The following is a 26,087-nucleotide window of genomic DNA, read 5'->3' as shown; positions in this document are numbered from 1 at the left end:
TCTTTCTCTTCCTATAAAATTGAAACTAATTCATTTCCAGAAAGAAGAAAAAAAATTGAAACTGATTAATCAATCTTTATAGTTTCATTGGAACTTACGATTTAGTTTCTTATAAGTTCCAGGATATTTTTTTAAATAAAAAATCTACCTTGATCTATATCTTTAGTGTCACTAGTCCTGAGAATGCAACACTACTATTGAGAGAATGTTGGCACTCTTGATCCCATCCAACTCAAGGAACAAGTCTCCACAATTACACGGAGGACACCCGGTTTATACCAAAAATACACTCCAATTCATACCAATGACAATAAGAATCATGGTAAATTTAATATTTCAATACACAACCAACATAACATGGTTTCATATTTGAGTATTCACATAAATAAAATTAGAGTACCACTTGACGGCATATTGATGGGTTTATTCTAACTTTATGCCCCATAACTTCGTTTATGGGTTTGTGCTACACAACACAAGTATTTCTCAATGATTTGGCAGTTTATTGCCAAACAATCATCATCACTCTAAAACAAAAATTGACTGAATTGCCTAAAAATAAACCTTCGCTTTTACAATTCAGAACACGTGGCCAAACCCATTTAAATTAAATAACAATATATAACAGAAAAGCAAGCAAAAACTAAAACAAAATAAATGCAAACTTGGCAAAGCCAAAAAAGGAACACTGCTACACCTATAATGATAGTATGCTTCCCGGATAAAAACTCATCTGCAATCTGCACCAACTGCATCAAGGATGGATTTGAAACCATCTCTTTCTAAGCATGCAGCTAATTCAGCCTATAAACCAATTGAATGAAAATGAGAACTATGGTGCATGCATATACACTATTGAAATGTGGAGAAAACTCGCGTGTAACAGTGAAAAGAATGGTAGGATACCTTTATTTGAGGAATGAGTGCAGGTCCCCCATAAGCAAATGCTGTATAGAGCTGAACAAGAGTTGCTCCAGCTCGTACTTTCTGGTATGCCTCCTCCCCACTGAATTTTTACACAAGGCTCGGAATTATTGCATATTTTATTTGCAGTTTTAGATGATAAGAGGGATACTCATATACAGCAACGAATAAGTGAAGGAAATGTAGTTTTTTAGATGATGAGAGGAATACTCATATACAGTAACGAATAAGTGAAGGAAAATGTAGTTTTTACCTGCTAATGCCCCCACAGCCAATCAAAGGAATCCTACCCTGATAGACATGAATTGACAGAGTCATGTTGTTAGGCGTGAATAACATGTATAAGCAAATCAAGACAAAGAAAAACATTATGTGCTGGAATGTGCATACTAAATCTGTAATTAAAAATACTGAAAATAATATACAGTGAAAGGACTCCGCTAAAAGACACTATCAGGTGCTGAGTATTTACTCTAATGGAAATTACAAATCAGTGCTTATGAGTGTATGCATTAGCACCCATGGATACTATACTACTTGCACCATCCAGAGTAGTGGCATGCATTGGAGCGAGAAATTATTAGATGCATTAAACTCTTATTTCAGTAAAGTTTGCAAATTACAATATAATAATAACAAATGTACCCTTGTCAAGATATACATCTCCTTCAAGATATTGGTAGAGAGATTGAAGAGAGGCTTCCCACTCAAGCCACCAGTTTCTGCGGCCAATGGATTGTTTTTGACAGGATCTGGTCTTGAAATAGTTGTATTTGATATAATCTAGAAATAATAAATGAATATATTAAGAGTAAATGAAGTGAAGATTTGCACAATTTGAAGCTTTTTCTTCATGCCACAATTTTAAATTAGTGCTAAAGTGGAGAGATACCAGTCCATCCAAGTGAAGAGCCAATGCAACCTACAAACAGATATAAACTGTTATATGGCATATGTGATGATGAAGATAGCAGAAAAAATACAAGAACATACTTACTGCAGCAATGTCTTCAAGATCTTCTTTTGACAAATCTGGTGCGATTTTTACCAGCAATGGAGGGGGGCCCTCCTCACCCCATTGCATTTCATCACGTGCAGCCTGAACCTTCATAAGAAAAGCATTTTTTTTCTAGAGTCAATACCTTGTATCAACGTGAGATACAAATGATGAAAGTTTCACATCCTAGTTCCTACCTTCTTTACAAGATCCTTCAATTGCTTTCTTCCTTGAAGCATGCGCAAGCCAGGGGTATTGGGTGATGAAACATTAATCACCTAGAAAGCGATAAAAATATTTAGCTGAACAGAATATCAAGCATTCATTTGAAAAATTTGCATTTACCCCCAAGATACTTGACTTTTTCTATAGAAAAAATAGAATCAGTATATATCAGTTGTTTTTAACCAGCTATTTCTATCCAGACAAATAACTCCTTCTCGTTGACTATGGTCCACTTTTGAATAGCACCTAGCTTATTCAAGTTTTTCAATTAAAATATGTAGTTTTTCAATTACAAAATATATATATATATATATATATATATAGAGAGAGAGAGAGAGAGAGAGAGAGAGAGAGAGAGAGATGATATTTGAACAATCATTTTTTGACAACTTTTCTGACAACTTTCTCTCTCATACTCACATTCTCCTTCTACTTTCTCTCTCTATTACTTTGATTTTTGTGCCACTATCTAAATTTCTTTGTATAATTTGGTTGTCCAACAAGTTGTCACAAGAAAGGGTTGTTCAAATAACATTGCTCATATATATATATATATATATATATATATATATATATATATATATATATATATATATATATATAAGCCAGCTTATACATATTAATGGTGAAGTAAAATAAGAGGAATTCTGGAAAGATAACTAAGGAATATTATTTTTTCTGTAGTGCTTCTTGAGAAGTTTATCCAAACTGACTGCCACAAATTCTTCTTAACCTCTCTCATACTTTTGGCATATCATACAACATAATTCTCAGCTTCCTAAACCAGAGAGCATGAGCAATAGAGATGACAACATTCATGAAAGAGCCATCTATTGAAAATCAAAGAGACCCTAAAATGCATATATCAGTTTGGCTGATCATATCACCGACGTCACGTTTTGGATCATGTTAAATAAAATAATTCTCATGGCCAACTTTCCATCCTCAATCTATAATGAACTTTCTTTTTTCAATTGAAAGAAATTGGCTGAACCACTTCTTTTGACTTTTGAGTGGTGCTAGTTTTTAAACAAATAAAAAATGGAGCAATGCCAAAATAGACTTTAGACTTTGACATTTTTAGCATTTTTATTTTTGACCAGCTCTCTCCGATCAAAGTTTCCTATGATTGATTTCTTGTTCCCAAGTCAAATCAGGCCACCATTGGCAGAAAACTAGTATACCACTTCACCAAAATAATGTTATTTGCTTGTGAATTAAAAAATGTTGGAGATATTAACAATAGTCTTCACTAAATTTTCTCATGCAGGACTGAGCTTTTAAGATAGTTTGTCATGTGGCTGGAGTGAGTCTTTGAGTATGCAGCCGTGAGTTAAATAAATGAGTGTTGGGCTGTTGGCACCAATCTTTAACTTTTAAAAAGTATTATTTTAGCTCGCATAATGGGAGCAATGCACTTCATCCACACTACATCTGGGATTTTTATGAGAGGGGGAGTTTCAGAGATATTAATAAAAATTAAAAACTATCAACCAAAGGACAAGGATATTAATGAGATAAGGCAAAGATATTTGACATTTTAGATCATTTTATACTGTTAGACCTCTTTTACTCATTGAACTTTTTTTTTTTTTGCATAGAATCCAGTTTTTATTCCAAATTGTCAATCAAGCTAGTAGTAAGACAGTGAGGTCATTGTTGCGGATATGAGAAAGTTATGATGGTTGAGTGCTCAAAGTCAAACAAAACAAGATAGACCTATAAATGAAACAATTAGAGAGGAGTGTGGGATAATTTCCACTATAGAACAGATGATAGAGTCTTGTCAAAGGTGATATGGGATGTGTTCGAAAGGCTTGTAGAAAAGAGGAAGAATATCACAATAGATAGAGAAGACCAAGGAAAATTGCATGTCGAATTGAGTTTAGGGTTAAGAAATTGGAGGTCATGGGTTCAAACAAATGAGTAAATATTAATCTAACAACAAATTACTAACATTCGCCGTTCAAAAAATAATAATTCAATAGTCTATCATTGGACATGATTCCTGAAAGGAATTATTGTATCTTTTTTACCATTGTAGTCAACTCACCTGATAGAAAAAGGCTTTGGTTGTTGTTATTATTGTTGTAAATGTGTTAAAAGTTCATACTATACATTGTTAAAGTACAATGTTAACTGTAGAGTATATACATGCTTTAGTGACAAAGCATGATTTGCTGTGTAATAAAATGCAAATATTTTTTTATTAAAAATTTATATGAATGCAATTGAAACGCATGCATTTTAAACGCAACAAACAAGGAATGTTTACCAGCTATATTGACCACATATCTAATTTAACTGCATGAAGAAAGTTGCCACACATAAATGTTAGACATGAAAAGGTGTATAATTATCTTTATAGCATGCACTCCATCATACTAGGATAAGTTGTGGCATATTATCATTCCTTTGTTTTTTATAACCGGTATATATATATAATCAAAGAATATTTACCAAATAATCAGCAAATTGGGACAATGTATGTACTCCTTGAACATAGTCTGCTGCAGCATCTTCACTTGTCTTGTTCTTGCCGAGATTGACACCAAGAATGCCAGGGCCAGCTTTTCCACCATGTTTGACTTCATTATTTGAATTTGTTGAAGTGCTTGAAGTTTCATCTAGTTTTCTCTTACCATGCTGAGCACCCAACCGCTTTGCAACAGCAACAATCCCCTCGCTATTAAAGCCACATCTATTTATAACAGCACTGCAAATTTGATTGAATGAGCTTAGGAAGAAGTAGATTAACATAGAAGAACGTTTAAAAAGAACAGCCTATCAAAAGTAACAACCACATTCATTTCATCTCAAAAGCTGTTTCTCTAGTAAAAAGAAACTTAAGACAAATACTTACCCTTCGTTTCGCAACCTGAACATTCGAGGCTTTGGATTTCCATCCTGGGGGACAGGAGTAACAGAGCCAACCTCCACAAAGCCAAAGCCTAAACCAAGTAAGCCATCCACAGCCTCAGCATTTTTATCAAAGCCTGCAGCAAGACCTACTGGGTTGGAGAACTTTCTTCCCCAAACCTCTAAACCTAAAATTGGTGGGTCGGGCCTCTTCTCCCTAGGAACCCAACAACGAGCAGCAGCTGAGACCGCTAGTTTGTGTGCAAACTCGGCGTCCAACAAAGCGAAAAAAGGATTGACGAGTTTTGTTGCTGAGAATAACCATCCGCTGTAAAGAAAGAATATAGCTCAAAATTGGATCATTCATTTTGAAGGTATCGATTTCATCTTCAAAACAAGCATTATAATATTTTTCTAATGTAATCACGAAAAAATTGTAGAGGACTACATAATACACACACACACACACACAACTGACATATAGTGAAAACATCTGAGTACACAATTTTTTTCCCTTGAGATGAAAAAAGAAATCAAATAATATTTAAAAAAAAAAAAAAAACAATTAAAGAAGCAAATCAAAATGCATACAACACTCAAACTCCCAAATGAAGTACCAGAAAGTAGCTTCATCCACGGTACTCACATAAGCTCCACCAGCTATAACTAGGCCTAATGTGGCACCTGTCAACAGTCTTCCCTGGCAATTCAAAGTAAACAGAACAAGAGAAAGTTTAGATGAACTTCTACACAAACATTTGAGGAAAAAAGGAATATCAAAAGAATCTTATAACAGCCTTGAGGTTTTAAACAATATTTTCTTGTATTAGTCAAACTTTAAATAAGCTTTGCACCTCAATTTTTTCAAAAGTTATTTTGTCAAACCCCTTAATGAACACCTATGGGCCACTTGTAAGAATTTTTCCATAATTGAAAAACCATTAATTTATTTTCATTAAAAACTCCTTTGAGCAATAAGCTAGACCAAAGTGGACTCGACCCTGTTTGGATAAACAGCTTAATTGCAGCTTACAGCAGAAGCGCTTATTATGATAAGTGTATGCGTATATGTTATTGACTTATCTCTATAGTAAAAGATAAAATAACGTAAATTGTTTTCGTGTGAGTATCAGATGTTTTCATAAGCTATCTTGGAGAATTTATGAAAATAAGCTGAAAAAAGCTTATGAACAATGTGATAAGTTATTTTTATAAGTTCTTCCAAACAGTCTCAAACACTTATGGTAGCAGTCAATCCAGACAGACCCCCCTCAGAAGTCAAAAACAAGTTCAAATGTACATGTAAGCAACAAACTAGATCACAGAGTACAAACGCTGCATATTATTCTTAAATATGCTTACATTACATATAAGTAAGTTATCTCTAAAATATCTTCGAATTCATTAAGACATAAAATTAATCTCAGCAACATGTACAATGCAGTTGTTAATACCGTAACGCGAAATGAATTGGCATCTTCCAACATCCAGATTAACCTTAAAAATCATTTTTTGATTGAAAATCCCAAAAATAAGTAAAGAAAAGCACATGAACAATACAATGCATGATGTGAGAAAAGAGAATAAAAAAACATACTTTCTTGGAATAATAACCAATCTTAGGAGCATTTTGAGGTGAAGAAGAAAAAGCTCTGACGGTTGGAATCCGATTGAAAGCAGCCCTTTTGAGAAAAACATCTCTAAGCAACTTTCTACTAGACCAAGCGGCCATTCTCCGAACGTAACTTCAACGCAACAAAAGGAATCCGCAAAACACTGAAAAGAGTAATGGATGCTAAGAAATTCGAAAACTTTACAGAAAAAAGTGAAAGGGTTTTAGTGGCAGCGGCGGCAATAGAGGAGAAGTAAGAAGAAGCTTCAAATGGGTTTATGGAGGGTAATCGGAATGCGGTGGTGCCGGCGGGGACAGTCGAAAAAGCCGCCGTAGGTGGAGGCAGGGGTTTAGTAGCAAGCACGAAAAAGGTGTTTTGCTTTGGGTTTATAGAATCGAATCAATCCCCTTTTGTTGTAAGCCAGTGTATTCTAAAGCCTAATTGAAAAAATTAAAAAAAAAATTAAAAAATATATATAAAAAAACATTATTTTTTTAAAGATAAAAAAATAAAAATCAACATTATTACTAGCACAATTGTTTTTCATCGAATCAACCCCTTTTGTTGTAAGCCAGTGTATTCTAAAGCCTAATTGAAAAAATTAAAAAAAAAATAAAAAATATATATAAAAAAACATTATTTTTTTAAAGATAAAAAAATAAAACTCAACATTATTACTAGCATAAACTGAACCAAACTAAACTATATTTATGGTTTGGTTCGGTTTCTAATATCATTTTCAAAAAAAGATACTCCCTCCGGTCACTATTATAAGCAAAAGTTAACTTTTTAGGTTCATTCATTTAATGACGTATTTGGTCAATAATATAGACCAAATACATCATTTAATGAATGAATCTAAAAAGTTGATTTTTGCTTATAATTGTGACCGGAGGGAGTATAGTTCAGTTTGAAACAGGTTTGGAAACTGTTTGAATGATAGCACTTGGGTGACATTGGATTGTCAATGTCTTGTGACAATGGTAAACCATAATATCATAAGTGTACAAAATACAAAAGAAATTTGTGTGATGTAGATAAGAAAGTCGCTTGTGACATTGTGGTTGGCCAATGTCACATGACACTAGTACCCCAATGTCACTCAAGTGTTACATGCTTCAAACCGCTCCTTAGAGCCTCCATGATCACAAACTAATTTTAAAATACAAAAAATGGTCGAACCCCAACCAACAACAAAATGTATGTATGTAAGAGAAATGATATTTTAACATTCATTTAGTGACAACTTTTGCAACAACTTTCTCTCTCATACTCACATTACTTTTTACTTTATCTCTCTATTGTTATGGTTTCCGTGTCAATACCACTTTTATCTTCGTAAAATATGGTTGTTGTAACGCCCTCCTTTTTATTTAATTATTTTTATTAAGTTAGGGTTTATTTATGTTATTTATTTTAAATATGCGATGTGTTGGTATTATATTAGGTGGCTTTATTCTACTATTTATTAGAATATGAGAATTATTAGTGTAAGTAGAATTGGAGGTTAGAATAGAAAAAAAAAAGAATAAGTTATTGGGCCTAAATAGATTTAGGAAGAATGATTAGTATTATAAATAAGGAAGCTTAGGTTAGAAAGAGTTTTTTTACGTTAAACCGCTTTTTGGAGAAAGAGGAGAAAGAGGAGAACTCAGAGAGAGAGCTAGGAATGAAGAACGCTGCTTTTGATTTCAGAAAAACAATCTAAGGTAAGGGTGAGACTATCTTTCACTAATATTAAGTCTGTAGATCATTAGATTGCATCTAACGTGTTTTAGGATGAGTTTTGTAAGATTATGAGAATTAGGGTTGAGTGAGAATTGATGATTAGGTGATGAAAAACCGTGAATTGATTTAAAGGGGGGAGTTTTATTCATCATAAGGGATGTGTATTCATGTGGCTAGTGAAGGATTGTTAATTTTCGTTGTTTTTTTTATATTTCTTTGATGAATCTATGATTAAATTTGTGTTCTTTTATGATGTTGTGATTATATGTTTAATTGTCGTTTTTGAATTGTGATGTTTCATGTTGAATCAGTGGTTGATATTTGGTTAATTCTCTAATTCGTATATGAACCCCGTATTAGAATCGATGCCATTATCTAGGAACCAATGTGAATATGTTTTACGATAATTGCTACTAGAATATATTCTGAGTTAGTTTTTGTTTTGTTCATAAGTTGCGATTCCTTATTCCTTATAGGTTCATGAACTGAAGTTTATATGTACTATTTTTTCTAATTGTTGACATGGCACGTGTTTAATCTCGTCTTATTTGAATTGGAAATGACAAGATCATGTCTAAAGAAATCTATGTATCCAGAATATGTTAAGAGATTGGGATTAATGAAGTAAGGACAATTGATTTTAAAACAATATTCAAATAGAATATGGTACCATGATATTAGCTTCTAGTAAATGTTCACCTTTTGATTTTGTTTTCATATATACCACTTGTACTTATTCTGGTACGCTAGTGGAATTTACAAGAAGTAGTTTTATTTATTTATTTTGAAGTTAGGCATGACACGGTCCAAACACCTATATCCTAATTTATCTATTATCTTTGAACTAGTGTGAATTAATGTATTGTAGTCCCATACATGTCTCTACCGTATGGCCTCTAATGTGAAACAAAGAGATAATAACTTACATGCTTGAAATAATGTGTATTACAAGATGAATTAATTGAAGATGTGTTATATAAAGAAGTGCTATTTGGAAGATGTGTGATTTAAATATGTGTTATTTATGATGCTTATGTTGATGCGATGTTTAAGATGTTGATGTTTATCATTTGATACTGTTAAGTTATGATGCTGATATGATGTGACTTTATAAGTGTTGCATATGTTGTTGTTGATCTTATTTAAGATGTAAATGTCGGTCTAAGTCAAAGAGTTTGTTAAGTCGTCGAGTCGTTATGAAGTCATCAAGTTGTTAAGATGTTATGTTGTCAAGATGTTAAGATGTCATAGATGTTCATGAAGTTTCTAAGACGTAAGATGTTGAGTCCATGCATACTCATTTAAAGACGAGGGCTCATGCCCTGGAGCTTTTGCTCAACCACGACGATGGAGCTTTTGCTCAACCAGAGACGAGGGCTCATGCCCTAGGAGCTTTTGCTCAATAGCGACGAGGGCTTATGCCCTAGGAGTATATTTATGCTCATAAGCGACGAGGGCTTATGCCCTAGATTGGTACCACATGCATTTGCATTTTCATGATGATTGAAGATGGTTTAAGACGTCAAGAGTTGCATAGTCGAGTCTAGATGCATTGTCAAGTCAAGTTGTTAAGTTGTGATGTTTTAACGAATTACTTTGTGATGCCTTTTAGTAAGATGATATGTGACGATGATTGTGACTGCTATATGATGATATATTGCTAAGATGAAATGATGATGTCTATGTATTTGATTATAATTGTTAAATTATAAGATGTTTATGTTGTTAAATGTAATTTATGATTTATGAGCTTAATATTATTGTTTGAGAAATCTCACCCCTTCTGCTTGAAATTGTTGCTCTTCGTATGGGTAACTTACAGGTAATCAAGATTAGCTGCGGCCGTGGGTGACTATCTCTCACTGTGTCCTTAGGTGCTCTGATACGTAACGGGGTGAGAGTTTTGACATTGTTTCTATTCCTTACGTATTGTTTTATGAGATTTTATAATAAAGATGTTGGACTGAACTAGTTATTATGTTTTAGACTATTTATGAGATTTTTATGATGAGGCTTTAGTGCCAAAGACTATTTTTAGATGTTGAATAATTCCGCTGTAAGATATTACGTACTTTGTTGATTGAATTTTGAAGAATAAATTATTATTTATTCTTTTATGATTTTTTTTAAGAAATGTGACATTCCGTTTTGTGAAGAAAAATCTCTGATTTTATTAAGAAATATTTACGTTGGGAAAACGGGGTGTTACAGATGTCAAATAAATTGTCACCAAATTAGTTGTTCAAATAACACTTCTCTGTATGTAAATAACATGCATTTTCAACATGCAATGAGATGACAATGTGTCATGTGAATGGACAACAACCATGAGAATGGAGTATACATAATTTCAACACATATAACACATAGCCAACTCAACAAATGCACGACCCCAACAATATTGACCTATATGCCACTACAAATGATATGAATATCACCTCCCTTTCAAGAAACACACAAAGTTTTTCATATATATTTGTGGGCCTTGACCAATTACGAACGCTGCATTTTTAAAGAACCAATTATGAACACTATTACCATGTCAAAAAAACATAAACAATATAATTCGTTTTTCTTTAATCAAAAAGTGAAGAAGGCGATGTATGTGCTTTGCATGGTATTAGTAGCACACCATAAAACATGCCCTACATGTGGGCTTTTGCCCTCTCTTGTACCAAAATAAATTAAAAAAAATAAAATTATGCATGTTATCAACGCTAAACAAAATATCGTAAATTTGGTTTAGGTTTTACGAGAATTGAACAAAGTACATCCATGATGAAAGCTCGGCTAAAAATTCTTAATGCTCTAGATGAATGACACCCAAGCATTTGTATGTGAGGTAGAACGAGACACCTCTAATTTGACCTTGCTTGTATTGTTAAATAAATATATGGCATGTTAAAAACAGATGAATATTCCTATTAAATGTGTTGAGCAAAACAATAGAAAGGCATGCAGATCTAGATTTTTGTTTTGTCGTGGTCAAAGTTTGAAACCCGAACATTGCATATAATATGCATTGACCATACCAACTGAGCTAAAAAAAGGTGCAGATAGGTCATTTAATTTGTTTAATTGGTACCATATTAGACGTTTCCATCCTTCAGAGGCTAACACATTAACTGTAATGTACGTGACATGTAAGTTAACATCTCATTCTCCTCATTGTATCGATTCCCCTATAAATCAAAATCAAGGTTCATTATAGCATACACATTGGTAGGGTCTTTACCATTTAAGACTCGGTACCTAATAGGTACCCCCAATGTGAAGAAAAAAAATTGGGGGTCTCTTAAGACCCAGGGTCTAACTTAAGACCCCCAATCTTAAGTGGACCCCACACAACTTTTAAATAAAATAATCATTATTTAAATTGCTTTTGTTGTTTTTCATTAATAAACAGTTACTGGTGGGACCCATTTAGACATTTTGATAGAGGATTTCCATTGGAGTGGTTGAGTACCTATGTGTTCATGTGAGATCAGTTTAAGACCTCAAATGTGAGGGTCTCTACTGTGGATGCTCTTAGAACCCATATATCCCCAAATTCATCACCCCATATTAGAAATTTAGCCATATTCTAAGTGAAGTCAAATTTAGAGGTTCCTCACCATCTTCCTTTTTAAAATAGTTGAACAACGATACAGAGGGTGGATCCAACATAAATACACATGGATCCTATACTTAAAAACCATGAACTCACATGAAAAGGTCCAGTGTGATACCAATTAAACAAATTAAAGGAAATATTTGCACATTTTTTTAATAAGGGACCAATAAGAACCTCAAAATAAAGATAAGGGACCAAAAAGGTGTTTAAACCAAATATAAATTAACGAAGGATAGTTTTGTAAAATCGCTCATAATTTCTCTTTTCCAAACAACATTAATAACATTTTTTAATTTTGTGAAATGACAAAAACAACTTATATAATTTGTGATGAACAAAGTATATTTTTCACCTTAATAACAACATCTAGATTACGTTAACAAGTGTCCACTTATCAAGTGACCAAATAAATGAAATTTTGTATTGAAAACAACATTTTATATTTAGAAAAATTGCTTGCACAATTTCTAAAACATTGTTATATTTAGAGTAAATTACACTTCTTTCCTTTCAAAGATGCTTGAATTACACTTCCCCTCCCCTCTTATGTTAAAATATTCACTCCCCTCTTACTCAAAACATATTAGAAATTTTTTCACTCCTCTCCCCTAAAAGAAGCTTGAATTACATTCCCCTCTCCTCTTTTGTTCAAATTTACACTTTACTTCCTCAATTTTTTTTTTATTTCTAATAATTTAGCAAAAAATAATAATCTAACACACTTCGAAAAAAATAGTATTGCGGGTTTATTTGAATATAATCAAAATTTGAATACATATTTTTAGCTATTTTTATTCACAATTTCATTGACATGTAATTTTAACCCTATTATAAAATACGAAACAACCCAAAATAAAATTAAAATATGTGAAAAATTACTAAATATAATAAAGCATGGTTATTTCAAAGTTAATTTTATACTCTAAATTATAAAATCAATAGCAAAATATTTAAATTTAATTATCATTGACATTTAAATTCTAAAGAAATGAATTTATTTTTCTTAAGCGGTGGTTCAAAATTAGTTTTATCATAAAAATATTTATTTATGTTAAAATAGATTAAAGTGTAGTGCATATTTAATTATCAAGGGAATGAGTTGTAATTCAAGCATCTTATAAGGGACGAGAGTATAAATTTTACTTTTCAAGGGAGGGGAGTGTATTAAATTCTAAAGAAATTAATTTATTTTTCTTAAATGGTGGTTTAAAATTAGAATATATCATAAAAATATTTATTTATGTTAAAATAGATTAAAGTGTAGTGAATATTTAATTATCAAAGAAGAGAGTTGTAGTTCAAGCATCTTATAAGGGATGAAAGTATAAATTTTAATTTTCAAGGGGGTGTATATTTTAACATAAGAGGAGATAAGAGTGTAATTCAAGCATCTTTGAGGGGAGAAGAGGGTAATTTGCTCTTTTATTTATGATGAGTTTCATCTACTAAAAAGTAAACGACAAGATATGACAACTTTTGCTGTACAATGTTTGATTGTAAAACTGTTCACTTATGTGTCAGAGACAAGACAAAAACTATAACACTCTTGTCTCTTACACAACTTTTATCTAAAGTACAAATTATCTAAAATACCAAAATAACATTTTATTCATCAAACATTGTTTAAAATAAAAAAATTTGTTTAATATCGTATAAGTTTGTCTTACATTGTTCTTAATTGTCCTATTTTGTCTTGTGTTGTTAGAGCATCCACAACGGTAGTTCCTTAATAGGTACTCCTTAAATGGACCCAACGTTACACATCACTTATTTATAATATTTTAATAAAAGTACTTATTAAGGACTCAATGACTCCAATGGGAGTACACTAATAAGGACTCAAATGAAAAATACTTAAACAGATCACACTAACTTTATATCATCAAACAAAAATAATTTGTTTATTAAATTATAAATTACTTCATAATATTTAATTACAATCCTTAAAAAAAATTAAATTATAAAAAAATTATTCATTCGTATGAACTTAAATTTCTGTCACATTTGCTAATAATTTGAAAATGGAAAAATTAACATTACAAATTGTAACTCCCTTCGTTAAAAAAAAAAAATAATTTGCATGAATTACATTTTATTTAAAATGATGACAAATAGATAAAATAATATTTAAAACAACTATTAATTATTAAAATATACTTCTTTTTGTAAGTGGGACCACATACTAAATATTTTATTACATTTTTTAAACGTGAGACCCGTTAGTTTCCCAGGAGAGAGAGAGTGTTTATATAGCTACTTATACCTTAATGTGGACTCATTTTTTCTTCTTTAAATGAGGTCCTTAACGAGCAGTGGTCCTTGTTAAGTAAAGACCTCCTATTAAAATGCTCTTATGTTCACTAGTTGCTTGTATCAAATCCAACGTGGAATAAGGTCACGTCAACTCTACACATTTTCCTTAAATAAAAGGAAAAAAAATGTGGCGGCTAAATAGCAGCCAGTGGGGGGTTCAAATAACATTACCCAAAAACAAATGGATAGCAACACACACGTGCAGAAGTCCGCGGGTCACCACTCACCATCGTCACTCGTCAACGACTTGCTCTATTGCTTCCACTCCACCATTTTTCTTTTTCAAGAGAAAGATTCAGTTTTCAAATTCGAAGATTCAGTGTGACACCGTAACCGTACTCCTGTGGCGCTGAACGGTGATGATGGAAGCTTTATCAATGGCAAGTGTATCGTTCCCAACCATCTCTGTTTCCAGATCCAGATGGAACTCCAACTACCGTCCGATCAAATGCGCCTCTCAATCTCTTCCTCTAGTTGATAATGCAGATAAATTTCTAGAAGCTTCGAAGAAAGGGAACGTGATTCCTCTGTACCGTTGCATATTTTCCGATCACCTTACTCCGGTTCTTGCTTATCGGTGTCTAGTTAAAGAAGATGAAAGAGATGCTCCTAGCTTTCTCTTTGAATCTGCTGAACCTGGTCTTCACGTTTCTAGCACCGTAAGTTACTTCAATTCTATGAAGCACAAACACCAGACACCACACTGACACATTGACACCGGCAGTAACTTAAGAAAATGAAACAATTGAATGTAATCACGTGTGTTCGTATGGACACGTGTGAGAAGCTTCAATCAGAAGTTTTGGTGCTAACGTCATTGTTTATCCTCTCTGAGGTTTTTTCTGTTCTTTGGTTTTTTTTGATTTGTTGTGAAAATTTGATGTGTTTGGTTGTTGGATTGCGTTAGGGAAGGTATAGTGTGGTGGGAGCGCAACCGTGTATGGAGATTGTGGCAAAAGAGAATATGGTTACTATAATGGACCATGAGGAAGGGCGTAAGACTGAGGAAATTGTGCTGGATCCTTTGGTCATTCCTCGTAGGATTATGGAGAAGTGGACGCCTCAACTCATTGATGATCTTCCTGAAGCTTTTTGTGGTATTTGAATTCTACTTATAATTTATATTTATCTATTGTATTGTATAAGTTTACTATGCTTTGATGTTTCTGTTTGTTGTATATGTGTGATATTTATGTCTTAAATTAAAGTTGGGGGTTTTATGTTGTACCAGTACTTAAAAAGCACCCAAAACTCTAATGATGATCAATGACGCCACTCAAAAGTAGAAGCTCGCAGTCCTTTTGTTTCTTACTGTAGAGGTGCACATAGGGCATGTTTGGATTGACTTATTTGAGCTTATCTATTGGTATAAGTTTTGTTAAACTGTTTGGCAGAACTTATGAAAGCAGCTTATGACACTTTTCAGAAGTTTTTTTCAGCTTAATTTCATAAGTCTCCACGATAGCTTACGAAAACAACTTATAGCATGTACAAAAACAATTTATCTTTATTTTATCTTTTCCCACATTAATAGCTGATGTGAGCTTATATATAAACACTTATCATGATAAGCGCTTGTACTATAAGCTGCAAATAAGTTGTTTATCCAAACAAGGCTTTTCCCTTGCTATTGGCAAACCACGACTTATCAAGTCACCGTCTCAGCCTTGAGAACGGAAAGGACGGTTACCTTCTAATTTTGGAAGGCGACTTCTGTTGTCATTGGAGTTTCGAACGATTTGCAAGTATAGTCCACGGTCAACTACCTATCAAAGTGGTCCTAAGTAGAATTTGCGCTTAAAGTTTTGTTGTGTATGAAAAGCTGAATTCACTGGTCATGTCATCTTCACCTATTCTCTTTCCTTTTTGTGATTTAATGTTGACTGTAATGAGTTGACTGTTCCTTCACAAAGTGAATACTGGTTATTCTTGATTTATTTTTCAACTTACAAGTCTACCTTCATATGCCAAATTAAAAATGAAATGGTCTATATTACTTACTTCCCTCACACGCTAGAGAAGATTTTTTTGTTCACTTCAACTTGTTAGGAGAAAAATGAATATTGCATTGATGGACCTGGACAATTTTGTTATAAATTTCCTGCTGTGTTTTACCGTGTCGTGTTCTTTTCGCAGGTGGTTGGGTGGGTTATTTTTCGTATGATACAATGCGCTATGTAGAAAAGAAGAAACTTCCCTTTGCTAATGCCCCTATAGATGACAGAGGCCTTCCTGATGTTCATCTGGGCCTTTATGATAACGTGATTGTGTTTGATCATGTTGAAAAGGTACATTTATATTTATCCCGCCCAATCCAAATCTAACGAGTTGATTATTTGATTCATATTTAAGCAAACTCTGCTAAAATCTATGACTTGAATGATTCACATTTTTCAAAATATGAATATTTGATGGTAGGTAGACAGTTGAGGCCATGATTCATTCTCCCCCACTGTGTGTGTGTGTGAAATCACCTCAGCTGAAAACAAGACAATTAATTGAAACTTGTTAATTGGTTTAAATTAACGCACGTCAAATGTTGATTATTACGACTTCACTCCTTCTTTGCCATCTACACGTTTAATATGAAATTCACGACTGAACCTAATAAATTGAGAGATATGATCCTGGGCATTTACCATTTTGGTCCTGAAAAATATTTCAATTATTCTTATTTGATTTTGTTCCACCCAGAAAGCATATGTGATTCATTGGGTTCGGTTAGACCGATATTCTTCTGCTGAGAAAGCCCTCAACGATGGATTGGACAAGCTGGAAACTCTTGTATCTAGGGTACATGATATAATTACGTGAGTAAACTGTTTTTTTCTTCTTGGATTAATATGTCAAGTCAAGGGTAAGGATGACTTTAGTTTTGGTTTTTCAGTTTCATTTCTGTATCTTCAATTAAAATTTTCGATTTCAGCCCAAGGCTGCCTGCAGGTTCAATAAAGTTACTCACTCGTCTCTTTGGTCCTAAACTGGAGTTGTCAAACATGACAAAGGAAGAATACAAGAAGGCAGTATTGCAGGCTAAAGAGCACATACTGGCTGGTGATATTTTTCAAATTGTCCTAAGTCAACGGTTTGAGCGCCGAACTTTTGCAGACCCTTTTGAAGTCTACAGAGCTCTGAGAATTGTTAATCCTAGTCCATATATGACTTATTTGCAGGTTTGCCAATTTCACCAATCTCACCTGATAATTTTTTTTAACAAATAATATGCATTCAAAGGTTAACTTGTTAAAATACATACTCGTATCAGGCCAGAGGGAGTATTTTGGTTGCTTCAAGTCCAGAAATTCTTACACGGGTGAAGAAGGTAACCTTGTGCAACAGTTGGCCTTGTTCTCATACGATTATTCTTCTTATGACGCAGTACGGAAGCGTAGGGTTAGCAAACGCTAAACCTAGATAGATGTTGCAAGCGACAAACCTATCAAAATAAGGGTTCCGGAATCCACCAGAATTGAGAGAAAATCTCTAATAATTTTATTGAATCAAAAGTATGCCTCTTAGGCTGCATAAGTTCTGCTTATATAGGGAAAGAAATAACAAACCCGTGGGCCAAAATAAAACAAAACGAAATAATAATAGAAAGTTCTAGAAAATTACTAAGATTTGGTTAAAATAAAATACTACGAAATTACTAAGAAAGCCCTCCTACATCAGTCTCCTCCACCTCTGAAGAACTCGACCCCGAGTTCTCATCTTGATAAAGGACTTCATCTGCATGGTATTCATGAATGTCTGCCACATTGAAAGTGTTGGAAATGTTCATAGAATCTGGAAGTGCTACCACATATGCATTATCATTGATCTTGCGAGTCACTTCGAGTCACTTTGAACGGACCATACTTGCGGGGCTGTAGCTTGCTGTAGGTACCAACGGGAAATCTCTCTTTTCGCAGAAACACCATCACATCATCCCCCACATTGAAAACCTTGACTCTTCGCCGTTTATCTGCAGCAGCTTTATTTTTCAACCCGGTAGCTTCTAACCTGGCCTTGACAGAATCTTTCACAGTCATAATCCCTTCAGCCATCTTTTCAGCAGCTACGCTAACTCCAGGAGCTTTAGGCAACTTAATCAAATCAACCACATGTCTAGGGACAGAAGTGTAAACAAGTGCAAAAGGTGTTTTTCCGGTAGCAGAATGCACGGTGCTGTTATAAGCAAATTCAACCTGAGGTAAAGCCAAGTCCCACTGTTTCGGTTTGTCACCACAAACACAGCGAATCATATTTCCCAAAGTCCTGTTCGTGACCTCAGTTTGTCCATCAGTCTGGGGGTGAGCGGTAGAACTCCTGTTCAGTGATGTTCCAAATAATTTCCACAGAGTAATCCAAAAATGACTGAGGAATTTGGTGTCTCTGTCGGAGGTAATAGATGTAGGAACCCCATGAAGGCGCACAACCTCTCTGAAAAACAATTTGGCTATGTTGGATGCATCCGCAGTCTTCTTGCATGCAATGAAATGGGACATCTTGGAGAATCGGTCCACAACCACAAACACAGAATCCACACCTCGCTGGGTACGAGGCAAACCCAACACGAAATCCATAGATAAATCCTGCCAAATGTCATCAGGAATGGGTAAAGGCATGTAAAGACCAGTGTTTTGCGACAGACCTTTAGAAACTTGGCAAGTGTAGCATTTCCTGACAATGGTTCCAACATCTTTTCTCAAGTGCGGCCAATAAAACCTTTCTTCTAGACTAGCAATGGTCTTATCTCGCCCCATGTGTCCACTAAGACCGCCACTATGTAGGTCCCTAATTAATTTCTCCCTCAAGGATGAGCAAGGAATGCACAGTTGGTCTCCTTTAAAAAGGTATCCTTCTCGAATATGAAAATCTGCACAAGGATGCTCCTTGCAATTGGCCCATAATTCGTTGAACTCAACATCACTCTCATATAATTCTTTTAGGCATTCAAAACCCACAACCTCTTGTGCTAAAGTGACAAGCAAAGAAGCTCTCCTACTTAAAGCATCAGCTACCTTGTTGAGAGCACCAGATTTATGCTGAATAATAAATGGGAATTTTTGCAGAAAACTCACCCACCGAGCGTGCATCTTGTTGATTACTTTCTGACTATGGAGAAATTTCAGAGCTTGATGATCAGTAAACAGAATGAACTCTCTATGAATCAAATAATGCTCCCATTGGCGAAGGGCTCTGAAAACGGCGTAAAATTCTTGGTCAGAAGTACTCCATTTTTGGCGAGCTTCACTCAACTTCTCACTAAAGAAAGCAATTGGCTTCTTCTCTTGAGACAAAACAGCTCCTATTCCAATTCCACTAGCATCACATTCAACTTGGAACACCTTTTCAAAATCAGGAAGAGCTAAGACTGGGGCGGTGCACAACTTCTTTTTTATTAAGGCAAAACTCTGATCTTGCTCGGAACCCCACTTGAATTTTCCTTTCTTCAAACATTCTGTGATTGGTGCAGTGATAGTGCTGAAATCTTTGATAAATCTTCTATAAAAAGTGGCCAGTCCGTGAAAACTACGTATTTCAGTAACTGATGTGGGTGCAGGCCAATCTCTGATAGCCCTCACCTTTTCCTCATCAACCTGGATTCCTTCTTCACCAACTATAAACCCCAAGAAAAGTAACTTGTTGGTACTGAATGTGCACTTTTTCAAATTAATGTACAACTGATTATCTTGTAAAACTTGCAAAACCAGCCTCACATGTTCCAAGTGCTCTTTCTTGGACTTACTATAAATCAAAATATCATCAAAATAAACTACCACAAAGGATCCAATAAAGGGGCGTAGAACCTGATTCATTAATCGCATGAAGGTGCTAGGGGCGTTTGACAATCCGAAAGGCATCACTAGCCATTCATAAAGTCCATCCTTACTCTTGAAAGCTGTCTTCCACTCATCTCCTGGTCTAATTCTGATTTGATGATATCCACTACGCAGATCTATTTTTGAAAACACCTTAGACCCTGACAACTCATCAAGCATGTCTTCTAAACGGGGAATTGGAAACCGATACTTGATAGTTATCTTGTTGATGGCTCTACTGTCGACACACATCCTCCACTGATTTCCTTTCTTTGGTACTAAAAGGACTGGGACAGCACAAGGACTCATGCTCTCACGGATGAATCCCTTTCTTAGTAAATCCTCAATCTGCTCCCTTAAAATCTCGTTCTCTTTAGGACTCATGCGGTAATGAGGAAGGTTTGGTAGGCTAGATCCTGGAATCAAGTCTATCTGATGTTGAATATCTCTCATAGGAGGTAAATCATTTGGAAGCTCATCTGCAATCAGCTCATTGAAATCTTTTAGAATTTCTAAGACTTCACTTGGTATCGGAATCTCTTCTTTCACCACATTCATCAGCCCTTTGATCACAACCGGACAAAAACACTCAGTTTCCTTAACAGCATCATCAAGTTCCTTTTCATTCTGAGTCATCACTAGGAAACTCGTTTTCTTCTCTTTCGGGTTCTTATCAAATTGTAAAACAGGTGTCATAGCAATCTTATGGGCTCCCCAAGTAAACAACATCACATTATCCCGTCCCCGATAAGTAATATCATTATCAAACTGCCAAGGTCTACCAAGTAAAATATGACAAACATCCATATCAAGAACATCACAAAGTACCTCTTCTCTATAATGTTTGCCGATGGATATAGGAACTTTGCAGGACAGCGTCACTCGTACCTGGGATCCCTTGCTGACCCAGCCAAGAGAGTATGGCTTCTCATGAGGCTCCGTGGGTAGCTTGAAATAATCCACCAATTTTTTTGACACCAAGTTCTCCGTGCTTCCATTATCAATTATCAGGTCACATACTTTGTTATTACCGGAACAACGAGTCTTAAATAAATTTTTGCGTTGGCCTTCCTCTTTGGATGCCAGCAACGTTCGCTGAAGCACAAAGTTCACTCTCTCTTCAGAATCTTCCTCAGCAAACTCAACTCCTACATATTCATCTTCCTCGTCAAGTTGCTCATCACCATCATCCAAACCTTCTGCTACTCCAGCAACCCTCTTTGATGGACAAACATTGGACTTGTGACCCTTCCCACCGCAGCGGTAACAATTATCACCACTAGGATACGCATAAGGGTTGTTCTGCTTTTGAACGGGGGCCTTGACTGGAGGTGCACTGCCAGAACTGCTTGCTTTGCTAACACGGTTTGAATCTTTGACTGCTGCACTTTTCTCTTTGTCATCAGCTTGGTTCTGTGGAGAATATCTTCTGAAATTTGAGAAATTTCTAGGGGATTTCTCTATTAATTCCGCCTTTAAAGCTAGGTTGGACGCTTCAGCAACGGTCCAAACAGTCTGTAATCCCATTTTTTCTTGCAATGAACTTTTCAAACCGCTAATATACCGAGCCACCTTCTGATTCTCGGACTCGCCTAATTCATTACGTTCAGAAAAACGCAAAAATTCAGCCGTGTACTCAGTCACTGATCGCTTGCCCTGAACACATTCAATATACATCTTATATAGAATCTGTTCATAATCTTCAGGTAAAAATCTGTCAAGCATCAACTGTTTCATCTTTCTCCAAGTTCGAATAGGGGGTTTATTTTGTCTACGCCTCTGAACAACGAGCTTATCCCACCAAACAGCTGCGGTGCTTTTCAGCCTGATCGCAACCATCTTAACCTGCTTGTCTGTCGGGATGCCCATGACTTCGAAAAATCTATCAACATCGATCTGCCAGTCCAAGAATTCTTCTACTCCCATCGTTCCGTGAAATAGGGGAATATCAGCCTTAACGCGGTAATCTTGGTGATTCCCACGTTCACTCCCATCATCGATCACGACTTCATCCTCATCAAAACTCAAATCATCATCAGAAGGGTTGTTGACATAACGAACCCTAATATCCGGAGTTGGTCCTCCTCCCCTGTTGTTGCGGTTGTTGTTGTTATTTCGGTTGTTGTTGTTGTTTCGGTTGTTGTTTTTGTTGGCGAGGTCGTCCACCCTAGCCGTCAACGTCGTTATTTGAGCCGTCGTTGCCGTTGTTGTTGTGGATATCACTGCAATCTGATCTGCAAGAGCTTTGATGGTTGCAGCTAAACCGTCAAAATCTGCCCTGGTAACTGGTTGATCTCCCATGGCTGATCACGTTAGAAAAAAGAACAGGAGAAACCTGCTCTGATGCCAACTGACGCAGTACGGAAGCGTAGGGTTAGCAAACGCTAAACCTAGATAGAAAAGAACAAGTTTGCAAGCGACAAACTTGTGAAAATAGGGTTGCAAGCGACAAACCTATCAAAATAAGGGTTCCGGAATCCACCAGAATTGAGAGAAAATCTCTAATAATTTTATTGAATCAAAAGTGTGCCTCTTAGGCTGCATAAGTTCTGCTTATATAGGGAAAGAAATAACAAACCCGTGGGCCAAAATAAAACAAAACGAAATAATAATAGAAAGTTCTAGAAAATTACTAAGATTTGGTTAAAATAAAATACTACGAAATTACTAAGAAAGCCCTCCTACATCATCTTACCAGCAATATCAATAATTTTCATATATGATTACAGTTGGCCTTGTTCTTGTTCATTACCCCTTATATTTCTTCCATTTTACTAGACTAGACATCCCTTTAACATTATGAACTTCACTCATTTTAGATCCAACAAATACTAATAGGCATTTCATATCCTCTTTTGCAGAGAAAAATCACCAATCGGCCCCTTGCTGGGACTGTTAGAAGAGGGAAAACACCAAAAGAAGATATCATGTTAGAGAAAGACCTTTTGAATGATGAAAAACAATGTGCAGAACATGTAATGCTGGTCGATTTGGGGAGAAATGATGTTGGAAAGGTAGATTGTTTTCAATTCTAGGCTTACTATCCTTTATTTCATAGAAAATTCTTGCATTATTAAGGTTCACTGCAAACACTTGATCTAAATGCAAAGCAAAATGTTTTGAACAGAGATTAAAAAGAAAGATAGCTTAGCCTCACAGAAATAATAATGGATATTTCTTCTAGAGTCTTAAACCATTCGTAACTGTGATCCGTTGCTGCTCATAAACACTACCCGAAAAAAAGTGCACATGCATTGGAAGCATATTAGGTCAGTGGAGTGTTTTACTGTTTGAGGTGCGAATAGCATTCCTTAACCTGTGGTTCTTACATTACATGGATGGTAAATAAAATTCTTAAATGGTCAGTGGTCACTTGTCCGTGTTCTTATCCTGAGCACGCGTGCAGGATTTAATGATCAAGAGTGATTCTTCTCACTCAAATTATATCACACGTCTCATTTGATTTTTGATATTACCCTATATAAAGTCACCTTTACTGTTTCATATCCATCTTTTCGGCCATCCCATTTTGGCTGCTTAAATTTTTTTATTTTCTTGTCTCGAGTGAGAAGTATGGCCCCTTAAAGCTCCTTAGGGTGGTTATTCTGACATGTTTTTAGTAGCTCTAAGATATATTCACCGTTGATTTTATTGTGGACCCTTTAGGATAATGTTTTTCATCATATTTACACCATTGTTGTGCCACCAAAACTTCATCAACCTCCATGAAATGCCGATGTGAATCATATTGCTTTATAAGATTAATTGATTGACAATAATTTCCTTCTTTTCATTTTCATAAAATGCATCTATCTCTTTTTTTTTTTGAGGGGATAAAATGCATCTCTTATGGAATACATAAATTAAAAATAAATTTTCATAAAATGCATCTATCTCTCTCTCTCTCTTTTTTTTTTTTTGAGGGGATAAAATGCATCTCTTATGTAATACATAAATTAAAAATTATTATATACTTTCAGAATATTTATCTTCAACACTAGATCCTGATTTTACAAATAAATGAATTTCGTCAATAGGCTTTGGGCGAATGTCATTGTTTAATATGTACACAGCCAAATTACAATAGAATCCACCTTTTTGAAGTAGTCAAAATTTCATAATGGTAACTAACATATAATTGTATATATGTTGTGTTGATATGGATTCCATAGCTGCTTCACTGTTTGGTTCCGTATGATCCTAATTGTTTTACACTTTGAGCAGATTGTGTGAAGCTGTATAATGCTATTTTTATGTCAACCATTGTTGTGTTGATATGCAGGTCTCCAAACCCGGTTCTGTTCAAGTTGAAAAACTTATGAATATTGAGCGATATTCCCATGTTATGCACATCAGCTCTACTGTAAGTTCTTTAACGCAAATTATTTTAATAATTTAGACTAAATATATACGTGTATATATACTCTTTCCTTAAAATTCTATATTGCCAACTTTATAATTTTCCTTCACCCATTGGTTTTTTTTCCTTTACCTTGCAATATCCTATTGCATCCAGAAACTAGAATATGTGCAAGCTAGTTAGCTAGAGTGCCTTCTGGTTTTACTAGACTCCATTTAGTTCAAAACCTTATCTTTGGATGATAAAATTGTGCCCATCTTTGCAGGTAACCGGGGAGTTATTAGATGGCTTAACAAGCTGGGATGCATTGCGGGCTGCATTACCTGTTGGTACAGTTAGCGGAGCGCCGAAGGTAAATTATACTCTAGGTTTTTATAGGTTCTTCATGGTATAGTTTCTGGTATGGTCAGCAGCACTTTCCTTCAGTTTTGACATCCATTGGGTTGGATAAATTGGGGATTGTTTAGAAAAAAGTGGTGGGTGGGGATTAACATTTACACTTGTCCCTAAACATTCTGAGAACTGCTAGGTTGAGTCTTTGTTTGGCTTCTTTGTTCCGAAATAGTTCTCATTAGCTGTGCTGTAAAACAGGTAAAAGCCATGGAGTTGATTGATCAGTTAGAAGTGGCAAGACGTGGTCCATATAGTGGCGGATTTGGAGGCATATCTTTTTCCGGTGATATGGACATTGCTCTTGCTCTGAGGACAATGGTTTTCCCTACTAATACTCGCTTTGATACGATGTACTCGTACAAGGATGTCAACAAACGCAGAGAATGGATTGCCCATCTCCAGGCTGGAGCAGGAATTGTGGCTGACAGTGATCCAGCTGATGAGCAAAGAGAATGCGAGAACAAAGCTGCAGCCCTTGCACGTGCCATTGATCTTGCAGAATCTTCATTTGTAGACAAATGAATTTGGGTTTATCCATCATCTGTGATGCACCTTGTAAATTGATGATAATAATTTGCGAGAGGAAATTGGGAGGCAGATTATGGGATTTTTATCAACCTGTCTTGGAAACCATTTTGCGCTATAAAAAAATGAAATGTAATCTTGTCTTGTTACTTTAGGTGCGGCTCAATAATATCATTTAGGGAAGAGGATGTAGTTGAATGAGTCATGGAGAAAAATGAACCAAAGGTTTTGAATTTTTTGAGGGCTAAAGGTTTTTAAATGTCAACATGAATATCGACATATGTTGCTGCACCTGTTGATACATTTGTATGCATAAAGATATACTCCCTCCGGTCCTATTTACAAGAGACAATTAATTTTTTAGATACATTAAATAATTTATGTATTTAGTTTAGATTCTTGACTAGATACATAAATTATTCAATATATCTAAAAAGTCAACTTTCTCTTGTAAATAGGACCGGAGGGAGTATTCTACAATCATGGGTGCTATTGTACACATTAATAGTACAATTCCATTATCATTGGTGCTGATTCTACTGAACTATAGTAATAGTACCATATATCTTTTTTTTTTTGGTCAAGTAGCTGGAGCTCACACATTTTAAATGTGGAGAAGTGGGGTGTCCGGGGGTCGAACCCCAGCCCCTGCATATGTTATGCATTTGTCCCTACCAACTGAGCTAAGCTCACGGGGACAATAGTACTATTTATCTTTTCTTTGTTTATGTGT

At 35.0% G+C, this 26,087-nt stretch overlaps 2 protein-coding genes across 2 annotated transcripts; one reads left to right on the top strand and one right to left on the bottom strand.

Moving 5' to 3' along the window:
* Window positions 1-403: 403 nt before the first annotated feature.
* Window positions 404-7,019, bottom strand: LOC146959278 (pyrimidine d). The gene is made up of 11 exons (XM_085740843.1): window positions 6,603-7,019; window positions 5,623-5,705; window positions 5,010-5,333; window positions 4,607-4,862; window positions 2,119-2,199; window positions 1,922-2,029; window positions 1,817-1,846; window positions 1,570-1,707; window positions 1,178-1,215; window positions 907-1,006; window positions 404-804 (listed from the first exon to the last, which is right to left on the bottom strand). The coding sequence occupies exons 1-11, from the start codon at window positions 6,735-6,737 to the stop codon at window positions 730-732; spliced, it is 1,368 nt and encodes a 455-aa protein (XP_085596969.1). The 5' UTR covers window positions 6,738-7,019; the 3' UTR covers window positions 404-729.
* A 7,443-nt stretch (window positions 7,020-14,462) lies between these two features.
* On the top strand, window positions 14,463-25,888 carry LOC146959277 (anthranilate synthase alpha subunit 2, chloroplastic-like). The gene is made up of 10 exons (XM_085740842.1): window positions 14,463-14,931; window positions 15,180-15,369; window positions 16,409-16,560; window positions 16,967-17,082; window positions 17,199-17,445; window positions 17,538-17,594; window positions 22,938-23,090; window positions 24,359-24,439; window positions 24,702-24,788; window positions 25,028-25,888. Exons 1-10 carry the CDS (start codon window positions 14,632-14,634, stop codon window positions 25,349-25,351), a joined length of 1,707 nt encoding a protein of 568 aa, XP_085596968.1. The 5' UTR covers window positions 14,463-14,631; the 3' UTR covers window positions 25,352-25,888.
* The last annotated feature ends 199 nt before the right edge of the window (window positions 25,889-26,087 follow it).

The sequence above is a fragment of the Medicago sativa genome, chromosome 1, assembly GCF_051527215.1.
Source record: "Medicago sativa cultivar Bolivia chromosome 1, Bolivia_mono, whole genome shotgun sequence".
NCBI classification, from domain to species: Eukaryota; Viridiplantae; Streptophyta; class Magnoliopsida; order Fabales; family Fabaceae; genus Medicago; species Medicago sativa.
Note: the sequence above shows the minus strand (reverse complement) of the source record. Positions and strands in the feature narration are given on the sequence as shown.